The 19,849-nt window shown below is 35.9% G+C and overlaps 1 protein-coding gene across 1 annotated transcript in view; it reads right to left on the bottom strand.

The window, feature by feature from the left end:
• Positions 1 to 10,069, bottom strand: part of MIPOL1 (mirror-image polydactyly 1) — a 151,431-nt gene extending 141,362 nt beyond the window's left edge. The window contains exons 1-2 of the mRNA XM_058807361.1: positions 9,952 to 10,069; positions 8,620 to 8,699 (exon numbers count right to left, since the gene is read on the bottom strand). Coding sequence (XP_058663344.1) covers positions 8,620 to 8,699; positions 9,952 to 9,956 — 85 coding nt within the window. The 5' untranslated portion in view covers positions 9,957 to 10,069. The remainder of the gene's footprint in view (positions 1 to 8,619; positions 8,700 to 9,951) is intronic.
• Between the last annotated feature and the right edge of the window lie 9,780 nt (positions 10,070 to 19,849).

Genomic DNA, 19,849 nt, shown 5'->3' with positions numbered 1-19,849 from the left:
GGAGGTCATTCAGAGATCTGCCCTGAGGGTGGATGGTCACAAGTGGCATAGAATATGGGAGAGAATGGGCCTATTTTTGGGAAAATTCTCTGCTCCAATGGTTTGGCAGTTCACCCCTGAACCAATACAAGACCCTGTTTAAAGTGACAGAATGCTGCACTGTGAGGAAAATGCTGTGGCAACTCCAGAGAGGAGCAATTTATTGCAGAGTGCTGGGCCCTGGCTACTCTTTACTGGACACAGCTCAGTACTAGAGAACACCCTCCAGGGGAGGAGTAGAAAAGCAGACCTACAGGCACCATGGCCTCATTGCAGCTGAACCAGGGGAACAACCGTGCCAGAAGAAGAAATTCAAGACAAAATCAGTTTTCTTAGTGAGGAATAAAGAGGAAACAGGGTCCACAGAACAGAAGAAAGAGGCAGGGCCAGAGATAACCACCTGATCCCTATTACCTCAGGAGAGGGTATTTTGAGGACCCAAAAGAGCATCATTGGGTTTTTGGGATAGCTGCTGTGGAGATAGAAGAAATTAGACAGCTGAATACCTTTCCTGGTGTCTCAGAAGACCCTGTTCTTTGAGTGTCGGCAGGCCTAAGTAGGCTTGAATAGGAAACCCCATTTGCCCAGGGATTTTGGAAATCATCACTAACAGGCCTGAAGGCAAAAATTTTGGATTATCAGGTGGAAAATGTCTGGATCCCAGCAATGACAGGGTTAATTTTTGTAGTAGCCAGGAAGGGACATGGCCAGGACACAGACATTATTCTATACCACCTCACCTCATGAGGACTCTTTTCTGGGAAGATGGGGTGCCATCTGGTCCACAAAATGTGTTGGAGGGAGCCATCCAGTACTGACCATTATTGGGGCAAAAGGGTGGTCTATTATTGAGTGTGCTGTGGTGTGTGTTTTTCTCCTGAATTGTCTCTTTTCCTATACCCTCTGTCATTAGTATTTTTGCTGTTATTGTTCATTTTCTTATCTCATTGCTGCTCCCATTAATTTGCTTTTCTCTGAACCTGTGATCTTTACCTTTTGTGGCTCCAGTTGGAGGATTGGGGGGAGCTGCATGAGGTTTTAGTGGTGTGCTGAACTGGAGAATACCATTGCTAAACCATGACACCATAACAGAAGGAGAAACTGCAGAAGTCAAAGGCGCTGGATCCACACTGCATCTTGGAGCCTGTACTACCTCAGTGATGGCCCTCCCTGCTCTTTTCTCCTGCTCAGAGATGTCAAATTCTACTCTTTTCTGTCAGAGATGTTTTAGAAACTAATATCTACTGTACTTAAAGAAAAGAATACTACTTATGAATGGCTAACTCACATTTACAGAATAAAAAAAAAATAGTATTAATTGTAAATAACTAAAATAGTATCCTTTGACACTTCTTTATGATGATAATTTTAATTCACATGACAGGTTAGGTTACAGTATTTGTATACTGGAAGACAGTTGTGCAATGTACAATATAAAAAAAACTTCCTGTAATTTCAATATTAGGCAGAATAAAGGAAATGGCCTTTTAAAAATTATATTAAGTATTATTCTAATGCAAAGAACTTCCAAACAATTCAAACTGTTTTAGAAGTCAGTTAGGTGAACGCAACAATGCAATTCAAAAATTGATCTCTGGCTACAGCTAAGCATTTAAGTTGCCCAAAAACAAAACAACTCAGAAGTTTAATGGTTCGTGCATTTTTTAATTCCTTAAAGAGAACAGTGAATCCTGTTTTAGCAACATAAGTTGGGGGGACATCTGTGTTATTTTGAATGCTTCTGTATTCACCTGTACTTGTGTGGCAACACCCTTCATAAAGAAATAAATTGAGAAAGAGATTAAGAACAGTTGGCAGTTATTCTGGCAAAGGCAATTTTTTACAATTCTCCAAGGATTCTGATTATTTTAGTAACGATGTTCCTTCGCCCGACTCCCTCAATAAGTCTTTTGTCCTCTTCTGCATCTAAACAGCAATTGTGTACAAACTGTTGAATATTTAAAATGGAAAAATGCTACTCAGTCTTTAATATATGTGGCAAATCACTATATTGGTATTCACTGCAGTTAATCGTGATGCATTTATTAATGTGTAAATATCAGACATTTCCTTTGGCATTCCACTCTCCGTTTGCAATTCATTAACATAGTGTTATTTTAAAATATTAGTCTCTAAGAAGACACCAGATTTTCATTGGACTGGTCTCACAGTTGAAAAAGCATTTTTATATTCTGAATGCATCAAAACAGCAGAATCACTAGGCAGTCAGTAAGTGGGATTCACTGAAACACAATGTTAGTTCTAATGGATGGATGATTGTGTTTGGTCTTCAGAAACTTTGAAGTATAGGTAAGTCTTGATCACACAAATTAATAAATCCTAAAGCTGGAGTTAACAATAACCATTACACCCAAATTCTGCAGCTTAGCCCAGCCAATTTTTCAAAAGGTCAGGTTGTGAACTGGAGAAGATCAGGGAGGTCCACCGCATAGCTTTGTTGCCAGGCATCTCTCGTCTGGATTGTTGCAGGCATTTATTAGTATTCGTCAGCAGACTCAACAAAGCAAACAAGAAATTCAAGCACGAATAATAAAATGAAATGCTGCTATATAACCCTTTGTCATTCAGCAAATATGGGACTTTTTAGCTACATTGTTCCTAAACCTGGGTTACTACTTTAATTTTTCTCCACAGTGCTGACTGAATGAGTATGCATGTGTGTTAAATGCAGAGCTCCCTTAACAACTGCAGGACTGCCATTTAATCTGTTGGTAGATGGACCATTTCCTGTGGGAACTCCAGCTATGATTTCCAGATCCACCAAATAAATCTCAGATTAAGATTCCAAATGAAACCTGCCTTTGGCAGATAAAAAATGTCAAGATGGATATAAACAGTAAAATTATAAATTATCTAGGTGTTGCACAATGACTTGATGTGCGTTTTTTGTTTACACTTTCCCTGATATCACAACTATACAAGGCATTCATCAAATGTCACACTTTCATAATACTGGAGGCATCATTAAAACTGTTTGGCTAAGGACCTTGAAGTGTTTAAGCAGTAGCTCAAAAGTATATTTGTGCAAAGTAGAAGAATAAATTTACATATCAGCAGCAGCTCATAAGGGATGGGTAAATATTCTGTTTATCTCTCATTGTAATTCAGGTTAGTTTAAATACAGGGTTTCAGGATATCATTACAGCCTATATGGAGTCATTACATAATTTCCAAACATAGTGTCTGCTGGAGTTTTACTAAGCATGCTGTGTTTATGTTTTCTAAACCAACAAAAAACAAAGTAAACCCTCCCACCCCATTTGTCTTTTGCTATTGTCATATCAGACAATTGCTTTTCACATATAACCCCCTTCCATTATCTAAATCTTAATGATCCAGAACTCCCTTTTATCTAGGCAGGGTCATGTTTCCCCGTGCCCATTAATTATAGTGAAAATTCTCTTATCCAAATGTACTCAACCTCCCCTACTACACACAAACAATTAAAGCTTTGCTGAATTAAGAGTTCTAAACAAAATCCCAGGAAACTACAGCTTTAGAAGTAAAGAAAAATATCGCAGTTTTAAGTGTCTGACATAAAAGAAAGATCACTCTGCATAAAGTAGCTGTAAGACACCTTGCCCCCGCACCCTTTACTCCAGTAGTGTTCTACTAAAGATGCAGGTGAACCCACAAATAAGAGTCGGCAACGCACTCTCTGAAGAACCTTTTTATAATAATGTAAAAATATTTTTGCTCTGAACATAAGCCTCACTCTACCTGTTATAAAAATAGAAGTAATGAAGTTTTCTAAAGAAGAAAATAACCAAATACCTCTTGCACTTGTGCAAGGTCTTCTAAAGTTCCTTCTGAAGCACTACTTAAAAATTACTGTGGTAGTAAGTGCTGTTCTCTCTGAAGTACATTTCAAGACATTCTGAAGTTAGCTGCACTCATACTTTACACACTTAAGATTCAAAGTGCAATACTTCAAGGTGTGCATTCTCCCCATCCTTAGTGCTTGCAGCCCTCAGAGCAGATAAGGCCCTACACGTTTTGAGTGTACCATAAAGGGTTCAACAAAATCATATTCACAACACTGCAGTGAGTCAGGCAAGTACTGGATATCTAGTTGTGCTTCTGATGAGGAGTCTTTCTGCATGCAGTCTGGCTAAAAATGTGCTGTATTCTGCCACTCAAAATGTACAAGGAAAGAAATGGAATGGAAAAAGAATAGACGAGAATTTATATGCATGAAGGCATGAGTATATTTACAGGAAAGACCAAGCAGTATTGGATGATTTTTCAGTTATCATTAAGTCATTCTTATCTTCTAAGTTATGTCATACTATTCCTTCTTCTTCCATGGCAGAGGTTTTCTTCATCCTCCATGCTTAATGTTGTTCAACAGTGACTAGGTTTTACTCATGAAAGTTCATCCTCTCAGCCTCTTTTCAGCCTTCTACATCATTCAGAGAACCTTGCAACTACTCTTGGCACTTTGCAAGGGGATCTGACAGCACACAGTGAGTTTGATGCTGAAAGCACAGCACACAGCACACTGATCAGCTGAGCCACGTGGGTGTAGAGGACGCTGTCTCTCTGCATATTGTGTAGATTTTTCTGCATACAAACCACCCTTGCAATATTCAGGCCTTCTTTCTTTTCCAAGAAAACATCACTTTGTTGCTAAAATTGGTAGGAGAGGGAGAACAGGCTCACAGTATCTCCTGTTGAGGCATGTAAAAGAAGAAAGAGACTTCACTATGACAAGTATGCTTAATTTTGCTTCTGTTATAGCCTTGAAAGAGGGGCTTTAGATTTACTTTAGAGTGTTTACAGTTGCAGTGGGTACATTCTGGAGAAATGGGCAGCAGCACCTTTACCATTAGCTGCTTTTTTACCAACTAGAGCATTTACAGCACCATATTACTCTGGAGGCTTTCTTTAACCATTCATCTTTGTGTGTGTCAAACTCACACAATAGGAATTCCAGACAAAAAAGTCCTTGCCATTAATACTGCAAAAACAAATCTACAAAAAAGCACATTAAAACCATTACACAACTAGAAGAGTTTTCTACTTGTAATAAGACGGTCAAAGTTACACAAAAAGATGATTTATTTTACTTAACCTTTGCATGTGACTACATTTCCTCAATTACCATGAATGTAAAACACCCCAAAAACCTACAGCTCACCACCAGATAGAACACCTCCATCACAAATTTCCCTGCACAAGCTGATTCTGCAGTTCTGTTCCAATCTACATTACCACAGCTCTTTAAAGCTAGTCTCCTCTGAACTAGTTTCCAGACATGCAATTTTGAAGTATATTTACAAGCTGCAAGCATTCTTTTAAAGATACATGGAAAGTGCCTATATGGATCATAACTAAAGTTGCCATCAAATTCCGAGAAGTGAAATTGGTTCACTGACATACAATATATGCTTCAAGTAATGGCTTAGCAATATATACATATTTATTTCTGTGCTTGAAAAACATAATAACCACCTTTTAAGAAAGCAAACAACTTCATAATTAAAAAAATCAATCTGTTAATTTGTCTTAGGAATTCACAAATAAAAATTATACAATGATTACAATGATTTTAATTCTGGAGTCAGCAAAACTCTAATTTTGTTCTCAAAATAGACCAAACAACACTTAAAATTCTAAGCCTTCTCCTAATTTCTGCCCTATCCTTAAAGCCTGGATGCTCCTAAATATGACATAAGCCAAAACATCACAATAGTTAAAGACTCTATAATACAGAAGTATAGCTGCACCTAATTAAACGTGGTACATGAGTCAAATAAGACACAAATTTAACTCCAGCATTTGCACACTCACCACTTTCCAATCCTGGTAATGTTTCTGAAAAAGTGCCATATCAAGTCCTAAACATATATGTAAGAAGAGAAACCACCCAGTATCAGGTTCCCTCTTGTGTTTTCACAGAATTAATGTTTGCATAGTTCCCATCATGCATGGAAACCCTACTGAAGTAACAAGTCTTGCCCCAATGCAATGTGCTTCCCCACACCCACCATCACTGCAATGCAAAGATAGGCACCTATTTGCCAATACAAGTTTATTTTCATAATTGAATACTATTCTAGGCTGTCTAGCTTGGATTCTGAATATTTTTCATTTCTAAGTAGCACAGTCCGCACTGGTCTGCTGCCAATGTTCCTGGTACATTCTCTCAAGTATCATTAGAGGGAAATGAAAAAAGGCATTAACCTTCTATTAAAAATTAGAGAAAGAGTACATTTAAACTAGATACAAACACAAAATAACGAACCTTGCACCCAAACTGTTCTTTAATTGTTCCTAATAGAACAGAACAGAACAGCGACAAAGTCTTCAATCCACACAGAAATACTATACTCTAAACAACTCGGAAAGTTAAAAAGAAAATCTCACCTTTCAAACACTTCAGATACACTCCTCTTAAACACTACCTTCCTTTCAAGTATTTTATTTTATAACATTGATTAACAGGTTACACATTATCCCACATAACCACCATAAACCTACCACTTTGCATCTGTTTTTTTCTATTTCTTAAAATTCTTGTTGCTTGACTGAATTTTCGTCTAGTCAGATAAATTTAATGTTGTATTTGCTTTACCATCCTTATTTGTTGACAAATAATGTAATCTCCAATATTTCAGTATGCTAATAAAATGTTTAAATTATTAAACATTATAGGGTTATTCTAAACCCAGCTTTTAAACTTCCAAGTTATAAGAAAGGAAAATCTAAATACAGTACAGTACCAACTGTACAAAGGAAATATGTGAAGATGACAGAGCAAGCAGGATACAAAACAGTACACTCATCAGCACACACATTTACACAGAAAAGGAGAAATTGCTGTGCTTAAGTAATACAATGAGAAAATGCACTAGAATATCTACCAAGCTTACACATTATGTTGCTTAAATTGACCTATTATCTTTATGATAAGTGAATGTAATTTAGCTGTTAATACCCAAATTAAATTCTAAGAAAAAAAACTTTCTCATCCACACCAGTATGATGACAAATTTGCCCATAATCCCTTTTTCTAACTTTGCCAGGAGCAAAAGCACAAAGAATTACATGACTTATTAATGATTATGCTAAATAAAAGTGTATAAATTTTACTTTTATTTATATAACAACTTCTGTTGGACACATGAAGTGTTAGCTTGGAAGAAGCAGCTGTCTAAACAGCACAAAATATTGACTTAATGCATCAGAAAAATAATACACATGAAAGTCAGTAGCTACTCAGTTTCAAAAATATCTCTGAGCAGTAGCAGAACATAATTTCTTGCAATTAGACAGAATATATTTCACAGAGAATCAGTTTCATTTGCCTACTTTGGAAAACTTAACCTTTTGAACCATTCTTAGGGTATGCTGACCCCTAAAGGTCTAAAAATACTAAACCTGATTAAGCCATTACACGTTTAAATTGTCAGAATACAATTCTCCACTAACTTACACCACCATTAATGTTTTTGTTTACAGAGTATATGATTCAAAAAACTTTTGAACTTCACTCAGTAACACCTCAAAATGCCATAAATTTAAAGGGGGTTATAAGCAGTTTATTTTACAGAATAATATAGGTAGAAATTCCTACATATGAAAGAAAAGTATCACCTACAAAATGAAGCATTTCTTCTTTCTTCTAAATAGACTCTCCATGAGAAATTTGACATTTATTATCTTTTGAGAGAGAATATATAGCATAAAACTCAAAAAAAGGAAAGGTACAAGAAGCTATGAGGCTCTGATATAGAGAGAAATTTAGATGTTGACACACCTAATCCATTTTGGATTTTTTAACCTACACAGAGTCACTTACTAGCAAAAATCCACTCTCAAGTGAGGACCTCTTTTTTATGTCTTTCCCTTCCTTCTACCAGTCACAATTTAGTCACAAGCTACTTCTAAAAATTCTCTTCTACAAAGTCAGCCAGTCAGTCAGTCATGAATGTACTCTCAAATTCAGTGGGTTTTTTTTCCCCTTAGGTTTCTGTCATGAAACATAGAAGAATGTATCTGAGAACAATTATGTCTGGTCAATCAACTAAAAATAAAAAAAGGTTCTTGCATCCTGATGAAGATGAAAACTCCACCAACTGGGGAAGCTCCAAGTTAACCAAGGTCACCTTTATCTCCAAGCCTTACCTTACTGTCTAAATTCAGTTGAGCTACTAATGAGAAACTCATTAATATTAGTAGATGGCTTAATCATACCCAAGCCAGGTGTGAACAGCCAAGAAAATTTCTTTAAGACAGATTTTCAGATTTATTGCTAACAAAAAAAAAAAAAAAAGTTGGAAAGTAAAGTGCAATGTACAGACTAAGAATTTAAACAAGTCTTCTGAAAGTTGTACAGAAACATTTTCAATAATCCAGAAAATAAAGGTGAAGCTTTGTATTCATGTAGCTGCTCTCCAGTTACTCAAAGTTCTTTTAAGGAGCAGTATGTGGTTACTGTTTTTTTTCTTTTCTTCCAAAGTCAGTCATATATCAGCAAGAACAAACACACTCCAGTCACTGCCTAGCACAGGTATAACACCTAAGGTTCCTTATTAATATCTTTAAAGTCCCTACCTTTTGACCAGTTCTCCATTTGTTCCTCTGAGCTTGTTTGATCTGGCACTGAGTCCAGTTTTTGCTTGAAGGTTTCAGAACTAAAATAAAACAAACTCTAGATAAATAAACTTGAAACAATATAATACACCTATACTTTGCCTTCATTTGACAGAAAATTTACAAAACAAATTATTTTAAATATTTATAGCAGCACAATGAAGTCTGCATACTTTAACAGCCAGGAAAAAATTATATTTCTCAGTAAAATATTTTTTCTTCACTCATCTAATTTTTATAATTGTTTGGTTCAGCTTTCTGTTGCATGTGATGTCTTTGTTGAAATATTTATTAGTTTGGTTTTTTCTTCTAGAGTCTGGTCTTGGAAGTACACGTTACTGAGCACAGCCCAAATCACACCAAGCAGTCCTGCTGCAGACGACAAGACTGCTCCCTTTGGCAGTTATTACAGACAGTGGCATGTGCTTCACTTCACAGCATTCTTTCTCTACTTTTAATTTCCTAGATAAAATACAGGTAAAGTGGTCTATGACCACTCCAACTCTGAAGTTCTTTCTGAACAGCTAAATAATGCATCCCAATATTTGCATGCATAATGCTTCAGACTATAGTTAATTACATAGTTGCAATATTTCATATAATCAAAGATCTTCAAGAAGAAACCACCAATAAGACTTACAATAAAATGCTATGTCTACCATGCATTATTTTGAGTGTTAAAATATATGCTCTCTTATGTGCTAAAAATTTAGTTATACTCAGTATTGCAAGGAAATCTAAATAAGTTTGTAATCTTGGTAACATAGTAAGCTTATCACAAATTGTATTACTTACTCATGCACCTTTTTAAAAAATATTGTAATAGGAAAATTTTTATCCTTAACTATGCATTGTGCTTATTTTGTATGTTTTCCCTGCTGCATTTTTTTACATTTATTAAAAAGATACATGTGCCTTGAAGATACAGTGACTAGATTATGAAAACACTCAGACTGTTGTCATTGTGTTGAAAAGTGTAAGAGATTAAATAAAAAATCAAGGACCTATTTTACAATTCAAGCAAATTATACCAAGACACATGTCCTAAATAATAAAGCAGCAGGAGAAATTATTTTACTATAGAACACCAAAAAAGCAGATTATTTCATTTTTATATTTAAAATTGAAAAAAAAATTAATTGTACAAACACTTTAGATTCAACACCAACACGAACGCCAAATATTCAAGAAATACATATTTAGCTCACATTTGTTGTTGACTATAAATGTGCATAATTAAAAAATGCATAGGATTTGATGTGCTTAGGTCTTATCAAAAAATAAAAAGTTCACCTCATATCGCAGAACACTGAGTCCCTTAAAAGAATCCCTCAAATGAAGCTGTACGCTTCTTCTTCAATTCTGTGTAACTGTGTTGATTTGAAGTTGGCAATCTTTTCCTAAGTTCCTCATTTACTTTTGGATTAGCTGAAAATATAGAGGGTTATTAATATCAAGAAATAGGTTCCTGTCAATGAAGCCATTTCCCTACATATTGCACAAAAAGGTTCATAATAATTGCAGTATTTTAATAAGATATTCATATAGCAAGACATGAAGAAAATATGGTATTTAATAACCTCTGGAGTATTTTAAAACATGTCTTAGGGCCTTAATGTGTCTAGTAATATACTATTTAAAACCATAATTTTATCCCTCCACAATATACAGTCATTCTTCCTCGCCATTTACCCAGCTAATGAATGCCAGCAATTAGTAAAATGTAATCCCATTGCACAATCATTTTAATGCTTTTAGCACTCAGAAAAGTAAACACCAAATTAATACTGCTCAAGCCATATCAGATCCTAGCTGGAAGCAAGCAATTATAGTTCAGCTCCTCAGGTGTAATTAAATGATTGGAATGATTTAGTTCCATAAATGCAAGTTAATTCATAAGCAAGCAACAAATATACTGGGAGTAATTACAAGAAACATTGACAGTCTAAGCAGGGCATGTGCCTTTCTGTACCTGATATAGGAAAATGCTGCCCTCTCCCGGAAATAATAGACAATGGCACAGGAAAAATTTATGACTGAACTCAAGAGGCTCATTTTACAGCCACTGTCTTCATAGGTGAAATAGGTTCTGTTAACTAATAGGAATTTTCTGGTTTAAACATAGAGAAAATAAAAGTGGTTGCTATCAGATTAAGGTCACCTATGGATCAAAGTAAAACGGAAAGATTTTTAGGGCTTCCTACGATGTGCCAATTAACTTCTTCACAATTAAAAAAAAAAAAGTTAGGATACAGAACAAGAAAATATTCCAGACACTAAGTATTTAAAGTGGTTGCTCTGAACACAAACGCTGCAATAGGTAGCTGACTTGTGCACAACACTTACTTGTCCTTCAAGATGTACCTTTACAGAAGGTACCTTGAACATCAGGTATTTTTAGAACCAAAACTTATTGCACCATCATTTTCAGTGAGTGTTAAAAAGTCAGCATTTCAAAAATGATCAGAAGTGCCATTAAGGTTTTCACACAAGGAATCATCAGAAAAATTGAATATAATTACTATAAATCCTTACTCCATTTGAAGACAATCTGCTAATAATCAATCTGTGTAATAATGAGAGGAAATAAAAAGCTGAAGATTAAAATAAAGTGCATTGGCAGACCGAGACAAAACTGAAAACACAAAATGGGACCATAACCCAAATGCTAGAGGTAATTTGAAATCTAACTTCCTTATTCACTATTCATTTACCCACCTTGTGCTAGTGTAAAACTACTAGGACACCATGAAAGAAAGTGAAAATAAAAAAGAAAATGTCCCTATCAGTTGAATATAAAATGCAACAGTCACATAAAATTGATAGTTAAGTAGAATAATGAAAGAACTCTCAGACCTGTCTACAGGAAAAAGAAATGCTTCCAAATGCTGCATATAGCAGCAAGGGCGAAAAATCACACACTGTGATCAGTATGTATCTGTTTTCCACACAGAGAAAGTGTAGGAAAGCTGATTCAGAAGCATTTGATCAATGTAAAAGCCTTAAAATTGTTCTTTACCAACAGCACTTTGGCATAAAAATATTTATTTTTCCAGATCTTGGTATATTTCAAAACAAACCCAAGCTGTACACAAATACATTTGGTGTTACTTTACCTACCATGGAAAAGAAAAAAACATTTTAAGAAGTCATATTATTAAAAGTTTAAAATGTACTGCACATTTGCTTTGCCCTTTGATGTCACAGTCCTATTTTTCTATTCAAATCTTGTACACTGTAAGTTAATTGCTTTTGGAAACTACTTATTATTCATGTAAAAATTAATGTGCCAATGTGTTTAAATCCTTTTAAATGACCATTCATGCATCTTTCTTCTTTAAGTACCAATGAAATCTGTCAAAGATATCAATGCAAGATGGTCTTAGACAAAGTTCTAATATAGATTTTTTGTGCTAACATAAGATTTTCATTTTAGTCAACTTTACTTAAATTCCATTAATTTTTTAAGCTGCTTTTAATAAATTCACAAGTAAAAAATTTTAGGCTCCATAGTCTGTCATTTGTGTTCCAGCTGACTTTATGAATATTAATAACAGTGTTATCCTGATTAAATAGGCTTCATATAAAATCCCTGTGAATCCTATAGCTCAGACATCTCATTTTTCCAACTCTTTATGAATTTGGATTCAGACATTAAACTGGAAAAAACCTTAAAAAACAGATTCAATGGTACATTGGTGTACCCTTAAGCAAAAAATTAGCTGTTCTAATGATTCAAATAATTAAAATTGATAGAACCACATATTGAGATTTCAGGCTTTCTGTACACATGCAACATATTTTAACTCTAATGAAAACATCAACACTTCACAGACAAGGGATTAAGAATCTATTATAAAATAATATTACCTGTCCTAATGCTTACCTTAAACAAACAGATGATATAATCTTAAATCTTCATACATGGAGTGCTGATTTGGAGAAGTATTTTCCAAAGAGAAAGAAATTAGTGGATGCTTAATTACATAAGCATACACATGAAATACATGAACATTCTAGTTTACCACAGGAGCCCAGTGAAAAACAGCATTAACTATTAAATGGTTCATACTTCAGGAAAACCAACCTTTTTCTTAATAATATCAAATTGAAACACACAGGAAATACTAATATTATGCTAGGAGACTCATGCAGTCCCAGTTTCAAACTGTTAACTTCTTTCCATGCTTATATGTTTGAATTATTTACATCTATGACAGACAAAAATGGAAAATTAAGCTTACTCCATTGCCTTCACTTTTTAATATAGTGCTAACTGGAATGACTGTTTCCTCATCCATTCAGGAAAATATTCTGTAAAAACACCATTTAAATGCTTTGCCTTTCAGTTCCTTGGAATATAAATGGGTTTTAGGAGAAAAAAAATCTAAACAAAATAACAGCTTATTCAAAAGGATGTCATACCAATCCTGGGTCTAATTATTCATCAGCACAAGCACTTCAGATGAATTAAATAAAAAAACAAGAGGTTTATAAAAGTAACATATATCTGCAAGATAGAAAGCATACAGTACTTTACTTGAGCAGTTCCAAATGGCTTTTATTACAGCTGCAGCAGAATTTCCTCTCTCTGAGGCAAAATCCCCAACCTCTTGAATGTCTGCAGAATAACAGACACTCTACAAAGGAGCACCCCAAGGTAACTCCAACCCCAAAAAGCACCACAGCAACACTAATGCCAATGCTTTCTCTCCCTGGGCAGGACTGAGAAGTTCATCTTCTAAGCTGGACTTCAGTAACTGAGTTCCCTCCTCAGGAACAGAAAGACTGCTGAGACCACTCTGTGTGGAGACCCAATGACTGCAAACCCCCATTCCTTGGTCTTGCCTTGAGAGAATTTGAAGTCAATCACTGAATCATGGCCTTAGCTGCTGTGACAGGGTGCAGACGTTTGCTGCTCTGGACCGAATTCACCCATTCTTCACAAAAAATCCTCCAATTCTGGAAGAGTTTTTCCACAGAGGGCTATCCCACCTGCCCCACCTCTGGTGGAACACAAGACCCCTCTACCCCTTGGAACGGCACTAGGCCTGTATTTGTCCCCATTGGAGGTGCAGTTAACAGTTGCCACTGACAGTGCAGGGATGATGTACCATATAGTTTATGAGGAGGGAAACAGAGAATGAATTTTAGCACTTTTCCCATAAGATTAATTAGATTGGCAGAATCTTCTAAGATATCCTGAAACGTTTTGCCTCGGGGCACACTAAACTAAAAAAACTTAGGAGGGTACTCTACATAAAAACCAGTTACCTTCTCAAAGCATTTCCCCAGGGAACAAACAGTCAGTTTTCTTAGCCCAGGTGGATGTCAAATCCTCATTAAATGACATACTCCTCTAAAAAGAGTCCCATTTCCACCCTATCTTAGGAAACTTTATGGCATATTACAAATCTAAGGCAACTCAAAGTAAGTTAGAACTAGTTTTGGACAGTTATAAAAACCCTAGTCAAAGGATAACAGAGATAGCCAATTCAAGTATTTTTTACAAATGGAGTAATACTCATCTGTTAGATACTTAAAAGCTGTGAAATGAAACACACTTTGATTATAGAGATACTTATTTTATTGTATTCTATTATTTTTATTTGCTTTTAAATACAAATAGTTCATGCAAAATATTATGTTTCTTTTAAAAAGAATATAAAATATAGACAAGTGGATTAACCTTAGAAATTGATGAATGCAGCATGAGTATTATTTCAAATTTATAAACTCTCACATCGCTAAAAAGAATTCAAGATTTTGGTTAATAAAAGTAACTTCATTGTCTGGAAACTTGATAAAAACATTTCCCCAGAGGGCAGAGTGAAGCAGTTGTCCCTGACTTTTCTTCCCTGCTGATTCTTGACCCAAAAGGAAATAAGACATATGCAGTTGGTTTCTACTAACCTACATAAATAAAAAAGATATGAAGAAACAGGATAATTTTCCTCTGTTGCTGCAGCAGTTTCTTCATATCATCACTACAAAAATTTCCATCTGGTGCTTTTAATGATGGCATACTGTAGGCCAAAGAGCACTTATTGTCTTTGTCATTCTTTTGACAAAAGCACAAGAGGAGACATAAAAATGCATAAAACCAACTGGTTTATAACAGGTGTCACCTATTCCTAAATTAAACTTAGTTGGATAAAGGACAGGTACTTTCCTCTTTAATTTTTCTCCCTAACTTACTTCAAGGGTCAATCCTCCCTCTGAGCATCAGGAAATGTTTATGTGCATATTAGCTCACCAACAGCCCCCTATATCTTCTGCCCTCTGATACATTCTCATTTTCACATTAACAATCTTCATTTGTATTTTATTTACTAAACAATCCTCAGCATGGTCTCTTCTTCCCCAGTTTGTAGCTGTACTGTGTCCTCTAATTATTTTCTTTTTCCTTAGTTTTGTCTTCTCTTTGACAATACATGCCTTTTCCTTTCCCCCTGCCCACTACCTCTTTGAAATGCAAAAACACCTGTAGAAAATCTTGTCAAAAGACTATCTCCCTTTATTTTCCAGCTTTTCTCATGTGACACTCTATTTTTGTTCTGATAATGGAACTATGACATACTTTGATCAGGTTTGAACAGCCAAATCATTTAGCCATCCTTCAGTTTTGTTGTAAACTCTTCACTGGCTGTAAAACTCAGTATTATGTATCATTATATATTATTATAGACAGCCAGATATCAATTTCTAAACATTTTACAACCAAACTGTAATTTCCATAGCCTTTACAGATAGGAAAAAATATGTGCACTTTAAACTAGCTGTTGTCTTATCTGGAGCCAAAATAATATTTTAGTAGAATCAGCACAACATAATGGTAAGGGCTAGCTGTGTATACACTCTGTTGACAGGATCGTAGTCAGCAGACAAAGGGAAGTCATTAACCACCCCCATTTGGCTCATCTGAAGTGCTGCATCCAGTTTGACCTGCTCATGGACATCCTGAACTAAGTCCAGCAGGTGATTCAAGATGATTAGGGGTCAGCAGGACATGAGTTATGAGGAGTTTGCAAGAGTTTGATTAGTTGGTTTTAAGGAGAAAAGGCTAAAGAGGGATTTTATTGGGTTTTAGCTGCCTTGTGAGCAAATAAAGAGAAGACACGGATCCCAAAGAGAGACATGCCCTAACACAGAAAACTTAGAGTTATGGATAAGAGAAATTTTTTCACAGACAGGAAGGTCACTGGAACTAGTTGCTTAGAAAGGTTACAGAATCTCTATAGCTGGATATGGGCAAAACTCATCTGGATATATCAACCCAATCTAACTTTGGAGATTGCCCCATTCTGAACTGGATGATATGCAATCCCTGCCTACCTATTTTGTTATTCTAAAGATTGCAACAAAACAAACCCACCAGAACTAGAATTCCTGTAACAGAAAAATTACTAGGTTGCTTTCTGCTTTACAGGGTAGGTCAGTAGAGACCCTGACCAACCAACAACGAAACACCAGTGAGACACAACCAAGGACCACCCATGTGGCAGACAGGCTAAATGCCAACAGGGAGGAAACAGTGCAACAGGAGCATGTGTAGAGCATTTTGAGCCCTACTAGTCTTGAGCACCCAATTTTCTTCAGTTTACTACATGACTGGATGATTTGCCATTAGCCTAAATGTCAAATATTGGTTTGTACATCATCCTTCAGTAAACCAAAAATGGACCACTGATAAAGATAGCTATTTTACCTGTCTTTCTGAATGCCCTGGCTGCAAGCCCACAAAATCCATCCTTCCACCAAACTTGTAAAAATGTCACTGTGGCTACACAGCTCCAAAGCTAACTATGGAAATTATTCAAGAAACATGAGTCTACAGTGCTTATGTTTGCAAAATTAATTGTACAGTATATTCAGTATACTGAAATTCCCAAATCCCCAAGTCATTTCTTTTGTCACAGAACAAAGTTGCTAGCCCAGATTTTACCATAAAAGCAAGAATAAAATCACAAAACATTATATGCACATGAAAATGTGAAGTAGCAACTCAGTGCCAAATTCAAAAACCACTAGTACAAGTTATTTCTGCATTAAGCAGAAATTATGTCTTTGCCAAAAACATTCCAATTCTTTGGCTGCCTTCACAGAAAGAAGACTGAATGGAGACTCAACGAAGAAAAGCAGCAGAGAAGCAGAGAAACTTGATTTATCCAGCCAACTCACATTTCTCAAGGTACCTTCAAATAGCACCATTTTTCCTGACAGTAAAAATAAAAAGCATAAAGGCAACAGTGTAGATATTGGAGCCTGACCAAGAACTACCATGAACACTGAACATGCAGAGGCCTGTCAGAAATGTGCCAACCTTTCAAGATTCAGTCCTGTACATGGGGACTGAGAGGGGCCTGTTGGTTTCCTGCAGGGAAATACAGACCACCAGTTATGTATCTGTCAGGCTGTTTTAAACAGCACAAAAACACAGATGTGCCTCCACGGCTGTCATAAAGCAGCACATCCAGTGCACTCTTTCTACCCAAATAATGCAACTGCTCCAATTCTATACTGTGTGCTGCAGCTGAGGAAAGGAATCACATCACCTGAAATGTCACAAGCTGAAAAACTCAGAGAAATAAAATAACATTGCCTCCACATTAGCCTTATTTGTTCTTTGCAAGCAAATTAACTATCCTTTTCTTAGATAACTACCTGAAAAGAAAGCTATCCTTCACTACAAGCATAATTGCTCCGTTAACCACGCTTGCTCAGCAGTAAAAGCATAGGAACATAGAGTGTTGCTCAGGTGTGAACACATACATTTTGACTCAATAACCACACAGTCTTGCCTGAACTTCAGATTTTTTTTTTTTTGTAAGATTTAGCAACTAGATCCAGTACATAGTGCATTCAATGACTATGAATAGCAACTTCACCCTTTGTAAGCAAGAAGTGGAAGTTACAGAAAAATGGCACACTTCAGGATGTGTCCAAAGAAGAGCAACAAAGGGGGAAGGGTCTAGAGCACATGTCTTATGAGGAACTGCTGAGGGAGCCGTGATGCTTAGCCTGGAGGAGGGGAGGCTGTGAGAAGACCTTACTGCTTTCTCCAACTACCTAAAAGGAGGCTGTAGTGAGGCAGGGCTCTGTCTCTTCTTCCAAGTAACAAGCAATAGGTCAAGAAGACATGGTCTCAGGTTACATGAGAGAAGGTGTAGATTGGGTATTAGGGAAAATTTCCTCACAGAAAGGTTTGGCAAGATTTGGAACAGGCTGCTCAGGGAAGTAGTGGAGTCACCACCCCTGGATGTATTTAGAAGATGTGTAGATGTGGTACTAGGGAATATGGTCTAGTGGTGGTCTTGGCAGTTCTGCATTAATGGTTGGACTTGACGATCTTAAATGTCTTTTCCAACCTAAATTATCCTACAATTTTACATTTGCTACACTCCAATAACAACATTTCTGAGCATTTTCAGCCCTTAGGCATTGACTGTGTGCTTTACAACATGCTTAACATGCATGATATATAGCATGCCTTATGTGCAGTTGCTTATTTAGGTATGACTACTATGTCAGTGATTTTGGAAGATTAATGCAGATGCCTCACTGAAATTTATTGCAATACCAAAGAAATCTGAAAACTAGCACACTTCAAAATAACAAGCTACACATTCAGAAATTATCTTGGACTACCGGAGAGGAACAAGATATTCTGAGGTGGGCCAAAACTCAATGAGAACCAGAGATCCTCAGTGAAATAAATCTGTTGAGAATGTCCAGAATTTAAATGTAAGCTAAAGACTGAAGAGGCTAAACCTGCAAACATTCATCACCATAGCAATTGCTCCACTGTTTCCTGATGTTGCACCAACAATGAAAGGTACAAGATTACAAGGAGTCACCATAGACGGCAAATCAGTGCCAGGCAGTTGAAAATCACAGAGAAACAAGCAAACAACAAAAAGAAAAAAATAAAAGGAAAAAAAGAGGCATTAGCTGAAGTTAGATCATCAGTCACAAACCAGATATTTCTGACAGTGGATCAATTTCCCTGTCAAACTTAAAGAAAGCAATACAAAACATAATCACATCTCACGATACCAATCAAACTGCTGCTTTTTTTTAAACATCATATTTATCCTATAACTCTTGTTTAGAAAAGACCCAAAACCTTCTCTCAGCTGATATGTACAAAAAATAAGTCAACTTCACCCAGTAGGCAAGAAATTCCTCCTGTGGAAAAAAAAATCTGTCTAAAATGTTAAAAGTTACAAACAATGGAAAACTTAGTTACAAAAGGCCTTCCAAAGCAAGGTGCAGAACAATTTTAAACACAAGCAGACATGTCAGAACATACATATGAAAACTTTGTCATTTCAGCCAATGAAATAGTCCAGTTTTTTTTTAATTTAGTATTTGAATATATGGATCATTCACATTCTTCAATCTTTTGATTATTTATAATGATATGCAACACACAGAATGAAGAAGCTGGACAAATATGTTTTTTAAAAAACTCATATTTGTTCACTGGATTTTGAAGAAAGTTCCTTTTAAACCCTTAGTAAGCATATTATTCAGCCAAAACCATGAAAGTAATTTACAGTGGAGAAGCCCTAAAGAATTCCTCTGAGAATACAAAGAGCTTCATATAAGTTGTGGGTCACACAACTGAGAGAAAAACTTCTTAGGGGTTCTGAGCGTTAACATCAGATTCTCTCTACACAGACAAATGGAGAAAAAATCCTAGAAAAATTTAGGACCTAGGAATATCTTGCAGTTTTCAGCAAAATTATTCTCTTTGGATTTTTTTTTTTTTTTGGTAAAAGAAAACAGATGGATGTTTTATTCTTTCTTACAAGTTTATCCTATATTCCAATACCTTGCATTAATTATTCTTTGATTCATCAAGATACATTCATGCTTTCGTTGCCAAAACACTAGAGCTGAGGCAGCGGCTGAATATTGGCCCCAGACCAGTTATTCCTGGGTGGAGCAGAGAAGTTCTAAATCCATTAACTAGATGAAGGAAGAAAAAGCCTTCCTTCATACTTCTGAAATCCAGGCTCATTTTGATGGCTACTTTCTCTTGCACATAATTGTGCTGAATATTTTGAGGCTTCTTTGTCAGATGTTGTAGTTATTATGTAGTTCACTGTTTGGCATCACTAAAAGACAAAAAGAAATCAAGACTTCATCGCTGTAGAAGTGTAGATAAAATACAAGATTTTTAAAA

The sequence above is a fragment of the Ammospiza caudacuta genome, chromosome 6 (genome assembly GCF_027887145.1).
Source record: "Ammospiza caudacuta isolate bAmmCau1 chromosome 6, bAmmCau1.pri, whole genome shotgun sequence".
Taxonomy (NCBI): Eukaryota; Metazoa; Chordata; class Aves; order Passeriformes; family Passerellidae; genus Ammospiza; species Ammospiza caudacuta.
Note: the sequence above shows the minus strand (reverse complement) of the source record. Positions and strands in the feature narration are given on the sequence as shown.